This window comes from Sarcophilus harrisii, chromosome 3 (assembly GCF_902635505.1).
Source record: "Sarcophilus harrisii chromosome 3, mSarHar1.11, whole genome shotgun sequence".
Classification (NCBI taxonomy): Eukaryota; Metazoa; Chordata; class Mammalia; order Dasyuromorphia; family Dasyuridae; genus Sarcophilus; species Sarcophilus harrisii.
Genome location: NC_045428.1, coordinates 223,511,816 through 223,527,377, shown reverse-complemented (window position 1 = coordinate 223,527,377; position 15,562 = coordinate 223,511,816). Strand labels below are relative to the sequence as shown.

Sequence of the window (15,562 nt, the reverse complement as noted above, 5' to 3'; positions counted from 1 at the left end):
CAATCATGGGACTGTGACGCTTCATGATTCCATGTTATACAGCATTACTAGAAGACCATTGATACTAAGAACATGGCTATTTGGTACATATGATTCAGTCCTACTTAAAAAGACATTTGATTTTGAAGAGATTTAATGCCAAATATAACTGATTTTAGTGTAACGGGAAGTCACCATAAGAGAGTGTGTGTGTGTGTGTGTGTGTGTGTGTGTGTAAAATATGTTCATACAAGAGCTTTAGGAAATTCACATGAGTGGCTAAGTGGCAGATTAAGTATAATGAACAAAGGCTTTCAATAGTGAGACCAAATTGTAGATTATCGTAATAGTTCAAGCAGGAGGTAATAAGAACTTGAATTAGGGAAATAGCTGTGCAAATGACAAGTAGGGTATGTATGAGAAAAATGTTCTTCAGGTGAAATGGAAAAGATTTGGCAACAGATTAGACATACTGCTTGTGTGCCCGGAAGGATGGTAGTACTATTGACGGTAATAGGGATGTTTAGAAGAGGGAAACATTATGAGTTCTGTTTTGAATGTGTTGCATTTGAGACTTCCATGAAACACCTAATCTGAAATGTTCCATAGGAACTGTGATGAGGGGCAGAAATTCAGGAGAGAAAACAGGACTGGAAGAAAGTAACTGGACATATAGATTGGGAAACATTGGTCTAAAGAAGCAAATGAACCCATGGGAGATGATGAGATCACATGATAAAATATAAAAAGAAAACAGAAGAGGTTCTAGAACACACTCTTGGAGACTCTGGGCACAGATGATAAGTGTTGTGAAAACTTAGAAAGAGCATTTAGCAATGCTAAATGTCCACTTGGACAAAGCAATATCACTAAAAATCAGAGAGGAGAGGGAATTCAAGATTTAATAGTTTTAAATGCTGCTGAGGAATCAGGAAGGATGAGGATTGAGAAGAGGCCATTAGATTTTTCAGTGAGGAGATTTTAGATAATTTTAGAGAAAATAGTTTTAACTGGCAGTGAGAAATACTTCTGGCAAAACTTTTTTTTTTACCAAAGAAGACTCTGGAAAAATGATAGAATATTGGATTCCATGTAACCTTGTATGCTTTCAAAATACACATATATACAAGCACACACACATATATATACACATCTATGTATGTATATATGTATATATCTATGATTTTCCCTGTTGTAGAAAAACCTAAAGGAGGATTTCACTTTTACCAAATCAAATACTTTCTAAAAACACAGAGCAATATGCATAGCAGAACCTGTGTTCCTCAAATTTTATCAACTACATGTATGTAAAGATATAGTTTTCTATATAATATAATTTAAGAACAAGGTCCTGTCTCATTCTTATGTCTCCATCAAATATATTCTTAAAACATGTTTAGATAATTTTTCTCCTTCTCTTCCTAAAGATTTCTGATGTCATTATTATAGGAAGTTTGGAATACTCTATATGAATACTATTGATGGTTATTATCTTTTCTGCAATTTCTAATCTTAGAGATTTGCTTAGGACTCTGTGAAAATAGTTGAATTAATTAAGGTAATTCAAATGGTATGCATCAGAAGGAGAATTTGAACCTACATGCTTCTGACTCCAAAGCTAGATCTGCTATGTAATCTTGCCTTTCAGATTAATACTTATGATGTCAGACAGGCTGCCTTTTCCTTCTAGTGATCTCCTCCCCAACACTCAGCATTTTCCTTTCTTAAAGATATCTTAAGAACAAGTCCCTTGGTATCATCAAACTGTAATAACATGCCTTCTCTGTATATGTTTGGTTTGGTTCAGTTATTCTTGTGACATTTCTCTTTCCTATATAATGTTAGCAATACTATGATATGATGAAGAATCCAAATATAGTGGCTTTACTCTCATCAATGGAGAAATTAAAGAAATTTTGACAGATTTTTTTTTCTATTTTTAAAATCTCATTATTTTTCCAGTTCCATTTTTAGGTATATTGTAGATTAATTATACCTCTTGCCAAGCTTTCTATAAACTTGCTTAAAATCTCCAAAACTCCTTGCTGTTCTACAAATGAGTTTATTTTTTAAACTCATTTCCCTTCATGAATATATTTCTCTCTGGCCAGAAGATCAATTGTAAGAAATTTGAGGACTTTTGTTGTAACTTAGGGACAATGTTAACATTTCCTTTGGAAATGATGTCTTTGCCTTGTGCATTTTTTAATGTCAATAATTTATTTAATTAGGTCTAATTAAAATATTTTAATTGTGTGTCATATCTTTCTTTTCCTTTAATTATTGCCTAAATATTTAAAGAGCTAGGCATGATGTTGTACTCCTGTGAGTCTAGCTCCCAGAAAGGCTGAGGCTGGCTGATCTCTTAAGTTAGTGAGTTTTAAGTTGTAGTGGGCTGATCAGGCATTCACACTAATTTCTGCAATAAAATGGTGAGTCCTTGGGACCATAGTTCAGTGGGTTAGCCTACAGATAGATACAGTGACCCAGGTGAGAAATGGAGCAGGTCAGACTTCTCCTGTCTATCAATAGTGAAATTGGATCACAAGTGCCCTTTCACTTTCATGCTGGAAAGATAGAAGACCAATCTTATTTTTTTTTTTTTTTTTCCCAGAGAAGAAGATTTGGATAGTATTCCTTTTGAATCTAGGTGGGGAGAATTAGGAATATGTGTTCAAAATTAGAGAAGCCATCTTTACCTCTAAAGAACTTATATGAACTTCCTTCCCTACAAAAACTTTTGCATAATTAGATTGGTCAGGAAATAGAATGGATTGCTTTGTGAAGTAAAGAGTCAGTCAGTCCCCAACTGATAAATGGTCAAAAGATACGAACAGACAATTTTCAAATGACAAAATTAAAGCCATTTAGGGTTACATGAAAAAATGCTCTAAATCACTATTGATTAGAGAAATACAAATTAAAACAAGTCTGAGTTACCACCTTATACCTCTCAGATTAGCTAAGATGACAAGAAAAGATAATGATAAATGTTGGAGGAGATATGGGAAAACTGGGATACTAGTTCATTGTTGGTGGAATTGTAAAACAAACCAACCATTCTGGAAAGCAATCTGGAACTATGCCTAAAGGGCTATCAAATTGCATACTCTTTGACCAGCAGTGCCATTACTGGGTTTATATCCCAAGGAATTCATAAAGGAGGGAAAAGAATCCACATGTGCAAAAGTCTAGCAGCTCTTTTTGTGGCAGCAAATAATTGAAAAAGGAGTGAATGTCCATCAATTGAGGAATGGTTGAACAATCTGTGGTACATGAAGGTAATGGAATATTATTATTATATAAAAATGATGAATAACTGATTACAGAAAGGCCTAGAAAGATTTACATGAACTGATGCTGAGCAAAAAAAGCAGTACACAATAACAGCAAAAATGTGCGATGATCAATTGTGAAAGGCTTGGTTCTTCTCAGTGGTTCAGTGATCAGTAGCAGTCTCAATAGAGTTTGGACAGAAAGTGCCATCTGCATCCCCAAAAAAACATCTAAGGAGACTGAATGTAAATTAACACATTTTATGTTTACTTCTTTTTTTTTTTTTTTTTTTTTTTTTTTTTACCTCTCCCATGATTTTTCCCTTTTGCTCTGATTTTTCTCTCCCAACAGGATTCAAAAAGTAGTATGTATTAAAAATAAATAAACTTACTACAAGGAAAAAAAAAAAGATGAAGCCAGCATTCAGAGCTTTTAAGGAAATATTGCATCACCATTTGGGAATGTTATAAAGAGAATTCAGTGGGCAGAAATTTTGCCTTAATTATGTCCAAGCCAAGAGACATACAAGATCTAGAATTTCACTAGTCACTGTCAACTTAAAAAAACTGAAAAATGAAATACTATCAACGACAATTTATCTCTGCTAATGTTATTAACAATTATATAGTAAAACCACTTTATAAATAATAGTTCAATGGATTATAAAAAACACCTTTTATGAAAGAATTTCCAAATTAGCCAGTGTCTCTTTAAAGGAAAGGAAAGGAATACTTGGCAAGTCTATTATTCAAACCATCTGTGAATGGTTCTAATGATTTATAGCTTTAGCAGGTCACCCAAAAATATTTTGTTTATAATCTCTACTTCTTTTCCGCCACCTTGCTGAAAAATGTGTGTATGTGTGGGGTGAAGCACCATCTTTCAGAGATAAGAATGAATCTAATGAACTAGAAATAAAGAATATAAAGTTTTAATTACTTTTTTCTTGAAAATTGTGATATTTATACTTTTCATGTCCATCTTACTTATAAACTCCATATGAGCAAGGAGCATTATATTTTCATCTCACCAAGTATCCAGCACAGAACTTTATATAGAGCAGGAACTTAATTTTAAGTTGATTGAATACATTGATTTAACTACATAGTTTTGCTAAGGGACAATATCATTAATTATTTAATTCAACGAAACATTGTAAGTGATTACTATGTACAAAGTCAAATTCTAGGCAATCAAAGCCTAGAAAATTTTAGAAGACCTAATCCCTATCTTTATGGAACTAGAGAAGCATGAACAAGATACATGAGAAAGGATACCATTCACAAATCAGTTGTTATTCCTAGAAAAGAGAAAATCTTAAGAGTATATGCTACAAATGTTTTGTGGCAGGTCTCTTTGTAGTGGCCAGAAACTGGAAACTGAGTGGATGCCCATCAATTGGGGAATGGCTGAATAAATTGTGGTATATGAATATTATGGAATATTATTGTTTGGTAAGAAATGACCAGCAGGCGATTTCAGAGAGGCCTGGAGAGACTTACATGAACTGATGCTGAGTGAAATGAGCAGGACCAGGAGATCATTATATACTTCAACAACAATACTATATGATGATCAGTTCTGATGGACGTGGCCTTCTTCAACAAGATGAACCAAATCAGTTCCAATAAAGCAGTAATGAACTGAACCAGCTACACCCAGTGAAAGAACTCTGGGAGATGACTATGAACCATTACATAGAATTCCTAATCCCTCTATTTTTGTCCGCCTGCATTTTTGATTTCCTTCACAGGTTAATAGAACACTACTTCAAAGTCTGATTCTTTCTATACAGCAAAATAACTGTCAAGACATGTATACTTATACTGTATTTAATTTATACTTTAACATATTTAACATATATTGGTCAACTTGCCATCAGGGGGAAGGAATGGGGGAAAGGAGGGGAAAAAGTGGAACAAAAGGTTTCACAACTGTCAATGCTGTAAAATTACCCATGCATATAACTTGTAAATAAAAAGCTATTAAAAAAAAAGAGTATATGCTAGCTGTCTCCCAATATTTAATAAGATAAATTATGAGTATAATCATAATATGATTATGGAAGGAGTAAATTTTGCTTGCAGAGATCAGAATTAGGGGGAATGAGTAGAGGTTTCAGACAGATTACCTATAAAGAAAATGTAAATAACATAAAATAAATACAAATGATAGAAATGTAATTAATATATAACATGCATATAACATAAATATGGGGAAACTTTTCTCAAATTCAGAAATATCCAAACATGAAATGGATTTTTTTAGGAATACTGATTTTCCTGTTAATGGAGAGCTTCAAGAGGTATGTGGGAGATGAATCATTGAATAAATTATAGAAAATATTCCTATTCAGATATAGGTAGGAATATATAAAATCTGATGAACACTCTTACTCTCAAGCTCAAGGATTCTATAACAGGTATTAGTGTAGAGGGCCATAGATAGTGGGGGAACTTTGGGTGAAGTATAAGACCCTTCGGCCCAGAGGAACCTGCTGACAGTGCATGGTTCAGCTCCTCATCTCCCCCAAAGGCTCTCAGCCTTTCTAAAAGTCAGGGGGCAATGACAACCTATGCTGTAATTAAAGCAGAGTGATACCAAATGGCAAGGAGACATTTACACACAATAGCAAGTTGTTTATGTAGTCTTGCATGAACAGTATATAGTTAGCACATATGCAGTGTGCTTTGGTTATATAAGAGTATTAGGGTACATAAGACTGAGAAAATTTGGAATAAATGGACTTCATGTTTTAACCATCCATATGAGTCCCACCTCTTCATTCCTCTTCTAAGACCAAGGACTCGGGCTGGTACCCAGATCCTCCAGAGAGCTAGTCCGGACACAACATATTAGTATAATCCACAGTAATATATGTTTAATGTATTGAAAACATTAAATAAAATTCTATGGGATGTTCAAAGGAGGTGATCATCATCAAGTGGGCAGTCAAAAAATCTTCCATAAGGAAGTGGCTTGCTTGATTTGTTTTTTAAAGGATAGATAGTAACAGGGGAAGGACAGTATTACAAGCAAAGGAATTTTTGTAAATAGGTTCTGAGGAATGCAAGCAGGTGTTAGGGAATTATACTATATTATACTAGGTTAGATGACTAGAATATATAGATATATAGGAGGTGGAAAGTTAATATTAAATGAGGTTGAAAAGGAAGAATAGTACTAGTGAAATATAAATTCTTTCAATACAATTCAACATATACTTATTTTTTTAGGAGAGGAACTATTGTGTCTTTTAAAAGAAATCTCTAATATCAAGTATAGTGCCATAAAAATAGCAGGTGCTTATAAATGTTTGTTGAATTGAATTGAATTTACAAATTGCAAAAATTTATAGATAACAAAATTTAGAATTTTATTCAGTAGACAATAGGGAGCTATTACACCATACACATGCATGCATGCATGCACAGAAACACAGACACAGACATACACACATAGTTCAAAAATATTGACTAAAATATATATCAAGAAAAATAGTCTGGTGATTTTTTTAGTATAGTGGATTGAAAAAAAGGAAAGAGAAGTGGGAAAACTTATGTAATAACTCTAATAATCCAAGTATGTAATAGTGATAGCCTCTATTAAACTATGAGCAATGAAAATAGGAGAATGGACCTGTAGTCTTAACAAATGAAGTCAGGTAGAAGACGAGGTTTTGGAGAATGATATTAGGTGAGACAACCAGATAGAAATACTTATAAGTGGTCAGGGATTCAAATCTGAAAGTCAGAAAAAAAGCAAGATTGGTTTATAGACTTGGGAGTCATTTGGCATAGAAGTGAAAAAAATCAATGCCTTTGGCTTGAATAAAACTTCTGAGAGAGAAGATAGATATTAGAAGAGAATGAAGAACAGAATTTTGGGGAATAGTGGACACCCATGTCACCTGCTAGATAAAGGGGAGCTGGACAAAAACATAATTAGATGTAGTAAGAAGAACATGAGGAGTGTTACCTAGCGAAGGAATAAAGGTAAGAAGGTTTTCATAAGAAAATTGTCAATAGTGTCGAATATTCTGGAGAATTCAAAGGGACAAAAAAAAAAAAGACCACTGAATTTCTCTTGGAAAAAAAGAGAAGTTTTAGTCAAGAAGTGAATGTGAATGCTGGATTTCGAATAGCAAGCATCTAAAATTGACTAGTTATGGTCAAGAGTACTTAAATCTGATAATGTAGTAGAGAGTGAAGACAAGCCTCAGATTCCTCATTTGTAAAATAAAGGGGCCAGATAAGATAATCACCTTCCACAAAGTTCCATCCAGTTGTAGAACTATGATCTCAGGAATAAATGGTCTGTACTGAAGACAATCATCAGCCTCTCTTGATAACCAACAGTGCGACTGTAGTATAGACTATGGAAATACCAATGGCTCACTTAATGATTCTTTGTAGTTATTTCAGATTTTAGTAATATTCTTAAAACTAATTTCCTCTAAGAAATTCCTATTATGTAAACCAAACGACCCCAGCTTCTGGGATAAGAACTCTCTATTTGACAAAAATTGTTGGAAAATTGGAGGCAGAAACTAGATATTGACCAGAACTTAATACCCTATACTAAGATAAGGTTGAAATGGGTTCATGATTTAGACATTGAGAATCATAATATAAGCAAATTAGAAGAACAAAGAACAGTCTACTTCTCAGATCTGTGGAGAAGGAAGGAACTTATGGCTAAAGAAGAACTAGAGTACAATACAAAGTGCAAAATGGACAATTTTGATCATATTAAATTAAAAAGTTTTTGTGCAAACAAAACTGATACAGTCAATATCAGAAGAGAAGCAGAAAACTGGGGAAAAAAAATCTTTACATTCAAAGGTTCAAATAAAGGCCCCATTTCTAAAATATATAGAGATCTGACTCAAATTTATAAGAACATAAATCATTTCCCAAGTGATAAATGGTCAAAGTATATGAATAGACAATTTTCAATTGAAGAAATTAAAACTATTTTTAGTTTTATGCTCTAAATCACTATTGATCAGAGAAATGCCAATTAAGACAACTCAGATTGTCTTACCTCTCAGATTGGCTAAGATGACAGGAAAAGATAATGATGAAGGTAAGAAGGGATATGGGAAAACTGGGACACTAATACATAGTTGATAAGAGTTGTGAACTGATTGAACCATTCTGGAGAGCAATTTGGAAGTATGTCCAAAAGGTCATCAACCTGTGCAAACCCTTTGATCCAGTAATGTCTCTACTGGGCCTGTATCCCAAAAAGATCATAAAATAGGGAAAAGGATCCACATGTACAAAATGTTTGTAGCAGACCTTTTTGTAGTATCAAGAACCTAGAAACTGAGTGTTTGGTGCTGTGCTGTAGGCGTCTGACAGCTTATCTGGTGTGGAGCTGGGGTCCTGGCAAGGGTTTCAAGTATGTGCTGAGGATTAGTGACCCAGTATATTTTTCTAAGGACTACACTGAAGCACTTGGTGGGTTTGGTCTCTGGAAGCTGTCTGTTTGCTCAGGGCTGTTTTGAAGCACACAGTGGTCTGGCTTCTGGAGGTTACCTGTTTGTCCAGGAATATTCCAAAATACATTAATGGTTGCCAGATCTGGAACTCACTGGCACCCATCACTATACAAAGACACATAAGGAGTCTTGATGTTGGTATTCCTGCACTTTACCACACTGGGTCTCAGGTCTCCTGCTGGTTTGCTGAGGCAGGGCTTACTTCTGGTTTATTGGGGAGATTCCTGTCCTGAACTGTAGCCCTTCTTTATCTGAGTGAGATAGACCTCTCCTGTCCATCTTCTAAGTTTCCTGAGCCAAAAGAATGTTTCACCGTATCCCCTTAATGGTTCTGCTATTCTAGGTCTTGTCTTGGGTTGGTATTTTATAGCTGCCCAGAGGTGAACATGGGAGAGTTACAGTAATTCACTGCTTACTCTGCTATCTTGGCTCATAGAAGTTTAATCCATTTCTCCTCTTATTAGATTTAGTTATTGCTCTCTTCTGCTCTTATAGAACTTTGTTGTAAGCAATAGAGCATCAAGAAGAGATTGTGTCAGAATATTTTTCTCTAAGTTTTTCCAGAATCCTTTAGCAGATTCGCCTATTTTCTAATCCTTCACTTACCTTCTAACTTTTTTGAGGTGTTACTATAAAACTTTATTTCACAACAAAAAATATAGTTCACCAGGTAGGAAAATACATGCTGCTCTGTTGATAAAATGCATAGTTCTTATGTCTGTTGGTCCACTTGAAGTTATAATTTTCTGAGTAAGAATTGTGTCTTTTTGACATTTAGTGAGGTTCAAACCCACAAGGATATAATGAACAATAATATACTCAGCCTAAATTTCTTAAACATAAAGTAATATAAAAAATCACATGCAAATAGATATTAATAATTTGTTAGAAATCTTTTGAATTGTGGAGCCACCAATCCAAGAGCATAAAATCAAAGAACATGAGACTTGAATTCTGCTTTGACTCCAAGACCAAAGACAGATTTTTACTATTATCATATTTCAACAGAGATAAGAAAAGTTTTGAGTATTAATGAATCTCATCATGAATTAACAGAACTTTTTAGTTAAATCTCTTTGAGGAGTATTAAATGCTAGAGGATTATATGTTAGGCACTTTCCTAATCACTCAGCAATTTGGGCAGATAGGTGGCATTGTGTAAAAATATTTGGATTTAGAGTTAGGAAGCCCTGGGTTCAAAATTTAACACAGTCAGTTGTTCTTTTTCTTTTTAGTTTTGTGATGTGGGGCAAGTCAAAGAACCTCTCTCAGCCTCAGTTTATTTTTCTGCAAAATGGAGATAATAATGGCACCTCCCTCCGTCATAGTATTTTGTGAGAATCAAATGAAATAATATATGTAAAAAATGATGCAAATAAAGGGCTAAATAAATTCTAGTATAATAATAATAATAATTTTATTATTGTGTCAAAGAGGAATTGAAACTAACTTAAGAATACTGCAGGGCTTCCAAATGGACAATTATCCATTTTTATAAAGTAAATCCATGGAAAGTGGCTTATGGAAAAGATAAATTTGATGGAATCTTCTACCTTTATCTACTTGTCTAAACGGGGATTTTTGCAGATAATAAAAAAAGAGTAACATAAGAGCAAAGAATTGAAAATCAAGTGGTCTTGGCTGTAGGCTTGGCTCAGCATTTAACTTGTTTCATGTCCCTGGATTAAATCTCTTATTCTCCTTTAACTTTAGTTTTATCTGCAAAATGTAGGTGGCATACTAAATTAACCCTAATGCCCCCATTTCTCTCAAATTCTCCCATTACAAAACTAGCTCCAACGAACAAAACTTTGAAAGAATTTGAAGGCTGATATGTAAAATATTTATTAAATGTTCTGTATTTTTTATTTTAGTGTATATTTGATGTATATTTCAATGATATTATTATAGTGTCCACTCCCAGTTTCTAAACTAATTCAAATTTCACTGGAATGATAACTGATGAGAAGATTTACTTTAATGTTTAAAAATTATCACTGAGTTCTTAGGTATAGTTACCTGGCTCAGTTTTCTAAATGCTTGACTTGGGGAAAGTCCAGCACGTCTTATAAAATTGTCAAGATGGCTAATCACGTACTTATGCCTGAATTTTAGAACCTTTAGAGCTACACAGTAATTATAAACTTAAGAAATTAGGGGTAATTTAAGTAATTTTTTAAAAGTATCAAGTAAATATGGTAAGAAAATTTTTAAACATAAAGGAAAAGACACTACAAGTATATCTTATTTCCAATTTGTATGTTTCTTTTACACTTAAAAGCATGTCTTCAACAATACTAATTGTCAGTAAAGGTCCTTATTTTTTTTGTTAACAGCTTCATACTCAGAATGTGCTGCATTTGTCTATTCTAAATATCATATCTTTAGAGGAAAGAAAACACATTTCTAATCTGCTATAACAAAGGAGGCTATAGAAGAGTTGAAAATCTAAGAACCAGGGATTATTCCAATCATTTCTGGTTTCCTTGGAAACAGCATGAGCACGTCTTGATTTAATATGATATTTTATGTCCACAGTCATACACCAGTCAATTTAGATATTCCATATAAACGTGATTGTAAATACACTGCTAGCATAGAAATTTCAATTTAATCTGGGGCAAGGTTATGAATTGCAAATGGTCATTCCTTGGGTTCAAAATAGATATCAGGAACTCCAACTATAGTCCTCTCTGCTCCACTGTGCTTTGGTGGATAACTTCAAATTATTTATTTTTTCTTAGCTTTCTTCTATTTTGAGATAATACTCACTGTGAAATTTCAGAAAGGATTTGCTACAACAGCTGAAAATATGTACCCTGCTCTTTTTTTAGTTCCTAGAAAGTAACACTAAGCATGTTAATCTACTCCTTCCCTATTGCAAAACTGAACAACCTCATCCATAGATCCAGCACAAATAAATGACCCTTACTGAAGTGGGGTGGGTGGGCGTGGGAACGGGGTGGAAAGAAAGAATAAATAATATTAAACAAAGACAATTTTCTCCAGTTAAATTAGTTTAACACCAAGTAAATTTGAATTCAAGTGGAAACCACAGTGATATATGAGGAAGGGAAGAAAAAGAAGTGTTCTGGCACCATCCTGTATTGACTATAAGAGGATGAGAAATTAGAGACTTCCATTTAGTTTGAACTTGGCTTTGCTCAAGTTCTTGTTTTTCTCAGACTTATTCTGATAGCAATTATAGGGCTATTTATGAAATACTATGCAGTTTTAAGATTTGGCAGAGCTGTGTTAGGGTCTTAGAGTAGCCATAATGGATAGCATGCCTGCCTGTTCTGATCTCCACTTTGTGACAAACTTGAAGGTGGAAGAGTAGTAGATATTAACATGCTAAGAAAGAGGAAGGCAGATAAGGAACAACAAGAGAAGTAGTAGTTACAGTAAGTAGGTAGGTGAGAGAGACATATATACAGAATGAGTGTGCAGTATTGTGTGTAGTGTATATGTGTGTGTGGAGAGAGCGGGGGAGGGAAGGAGGGAAAGTCTTGGGACATAATTTACTACCTCTTTTGTTTATGAGTCCTGAAGTTAAATTTCACCAAAGGTATATTCACTGTGATTGTACCCAAGGAGTAGAAAAGGGAAGAATCTTCCTACTACTACGAAGAGATATTGCTGGAAACTAGAGGGTCTTTCTATGATCAACTAACGGATCAATATTCTCTTTCTGTACAATAGGATAATTAAGATTGTATAGGAATAAAACAGTTGGCAGCATGGTTTTTAGTTACTACTCATAATCAAATTGACAAAAATGTCTAATTTTTGTGGCATTTGAACTGCTCTTTTAGTCAACATATATAACCAATACAGCAAAATGACAAGTAGTGATTCCTTGTAAAGAAATGAATTCATGATTTTATAACTGAATGTTTAATTCTTTTGAGTGAAAAGAATGTTATTTCATGAGTCATCAATTTCCCTGATGAGCATACTAGTGATGCTTTCTTTTTCGTAGAAATAACGCGTTCTCATAAATTTAGGGCAGAAATAAACTTATTATAAATCTCCTTCTTCTACAGATGAAAAAAAATGACCACTTTCTTAAACTCACCCAGTTATTAAGTTGCCAAAACTGAGATTTGAATTTAGCTCCTATAACTCCATATCCAGGGTTGATTCCATTATAACAAGTTTTCTTTTGACCTAATATAATTTTTGAGTGGCTTAACTGGAAACATTTTTGTGAGAAATTAATATCAACTAATAGGATAATTTACCAAATACTTCCATAAGTCTATGGATATGAGAATGGTAATTTATGGAGCACAATAGGACAACATGCAGATTAATCTAACTTGTTTCAAGGACTGAATTAATAGAAAAAAACTTACCCGATTGGTTTCACTTTTTGAGCGGTCATTCTTTGCCCTTGCAGACTTTTCTGCCAGCTTCTTCTGCCTTTGAGGGCCTCGTCCAAAAAAGATGTAATTAACAAAGGCATATTCAAGGAGGGCCAAGAAGACAAAAACAAAGCATCCCATCAGGTACATGTCAATGGCTTTCACATAAGGGATCTTGGGCAAAGTCTCTCGAAGATGAGTGTTGATTGTTGTCATGGTCAGTACAGTTGTAATTCCTATAAAAGAAATGTGAAAGTAAGTTCCTGAAGTTTTGACACCTTGGGTTTCATCTTTCCTATATTAAAAAAAAAAAAATCCCCAAATAGCTTGAGTCATTTCAAATGATGGGTTGGATATTATTTGGCTCGTGTAGTAGGTGAAATTGAAATGCAATACAGCATAAAATATGTCATTTGGAGCTGTGTAGGCAGAACTATAACATTTGGAGTGGTGAAATGACATCTCTACTCTAGGGAAGATAGCACTTAGAAAGCTGTGTACAGATCTGTGCTCCATAATACCAATATGTTACAATAAATGGAATAGAATTCTGAAAACAGAGATGAAAATGTGAAAGATACTAGTGAAGAAAGTGCCACATGTGAAGAGTTGGAAGAACTGAAAATAAATGAAAGTAAATGAGAGATCTCATAACAGTATCTAAAAGTCTGAGTGGGGAAAAAATATTCAGGAAGGAGAATTGTATCATGGAGCTCCTCAAGCAAACCCTGCAAAGATTTTTAACAAAGGCAAAATGAAACTTACTGATTGATAAATACCTATTAAATTAATTGGATTATCAGAAAATAACAGAAATACTTCAACTTGCATTCAGTCTCTATAATTCTTTCTCTGGATGTGCATAACATCTTCCACCACAAGTGTTGGAATTGTCTTGGATCACTGCATGGCTGAGAAGAGCTAATTCTATCATATCTGATAATCATACAATCTTGCTATTACCATGCAGTGTTCTCCTGTTTCTGTTCACTTCACTCAGCATCAGTTTATGTAAATCTTACTAGGCTTTAAAAAATTGAATTTTAAAGATGAAAAGATTTTATAGGTATTGTTATCCAATAAAAGAAGTGAAGTAAATTGATTCACCTAATGTCACAATAAGTTAATGGACAAAACTGAATTATTTAGCTTAAACTAAACTTCCTGATGAGAGGGTAAGAAAGCCATTCAGTTTTTGATGATAGAATTATTCTTTTGGTCTAAGAAGTATCTTAGAATGAAGTGGTGTACTACCAGGGTTTTGAAGTCAAGAACAGGTGGGTTCAAATTCTGCTTCTGACTTTCTTCTTTTTGTTTATCCTTCATTCTCAAAGAGGACCAAGATATTAGAGAGATGATTCTATGTTATACAAAGGGAGAGAGACCTGTGAAAGATCACTTGCCTCACTTTCTCCTCCAGATATGAACAGTGGCCAGATATAGATCAGGAAGAATGGAAATGACTCTAGATGCAGTGGGAGACCTTGGCCTTTTTAAGCTAAGGTCTTCAGCAGGTCTCAGTTAGACTGAGACTGAACCCATTCAAGTGTCTAAGGCTAGGTAGAAATTGAGGCAAAGAATAGCCTCTTTCATGTAGTCAAAATAAACAAACAAACAAACGAATGAATGAATGAATGAATCTGGGAGAAGAGGGAAAAATAGAAAGGACTACTATTTACATTCCCACTGAATCAATAAGGACCCAAACAATGACCACTAGGGGCTTGGCTTAGGACCTACAGTTGGCCAAGCAATTGGAGTCCAGCTCTAAGATCATGAACAGAAAGATTACTTACTTTTGGTTGCTGCGGGGCAAAGTTGTTTACATTATAGAAAACATCATTTGGACTTAAGAAGGGAGTTCCCTCTTCCCTCCCTCTCATATTTTGAAATGTTTCAAAAGTAAGTAGCTTACTCCTTTCTTACATATAAAATTAATCTAATTCAGTATTTATTGGGAGGAGAGAATCTAGGAAAGCACTTAACTATATCTCCTTTCAAGCACACAGTAATAGCAAAAATAACAATAGCAACAGAATAACATGCATTTGTATATAGTATTTGTATATTAAATGCTTTTCTCATAACAACCTTATGAGGTAGATAGAAATGTTATTACTCCTTTTTTACAAATGAGGGGAAAAAAAGATGGAAAGTTCTACTTTTAAGTTTCAGCCTTCATGTAGACAGAATTACATATCTGTAATATTTGCTGGCAGGTCCACCAGTGACATAAGGCTTATATCAAGCTAAAGAAAAAATACTACAGCCATGTTCTCCAGAATATGTTGACTTGGGCAATTATGTGAAAAGTTTGGGAGAAGGACATAAGGACATAGACAGACAAGGCTGCCATAACTGCCTAGTAACCATACTCCTAAAGCTCAACAAGTAGTTTGAGGCGCATTGCCAAGAGTTACCAACCTAGTGCATC

At 34.1% G+C, this 15,562-nt stretch overlaps 1 protein-coding gene across 1 annotated transcript in view; it reads right to left on the bottom strand.

Moving 5' to 3' along the window:
* Positions 1-15,562, bottom strand: part of GABRB3 (gamma-aminobutyric acid type A receptor subunit beta3) — a 69,263-nt gene that overhangs the window by 14,382 nt on the left and 39,319 nt on the right. The window contains exon 5 of the mRNA XM_031959099.1: positions 13,120-13,364. Within this exon, the coding sequence (XP_031814959.1) occupies positions 13,120-13,364 (245 nt within the window). The remainder of the gene's footprint in view (positions 1-13,119; positions 13,365-15,562) is intronic.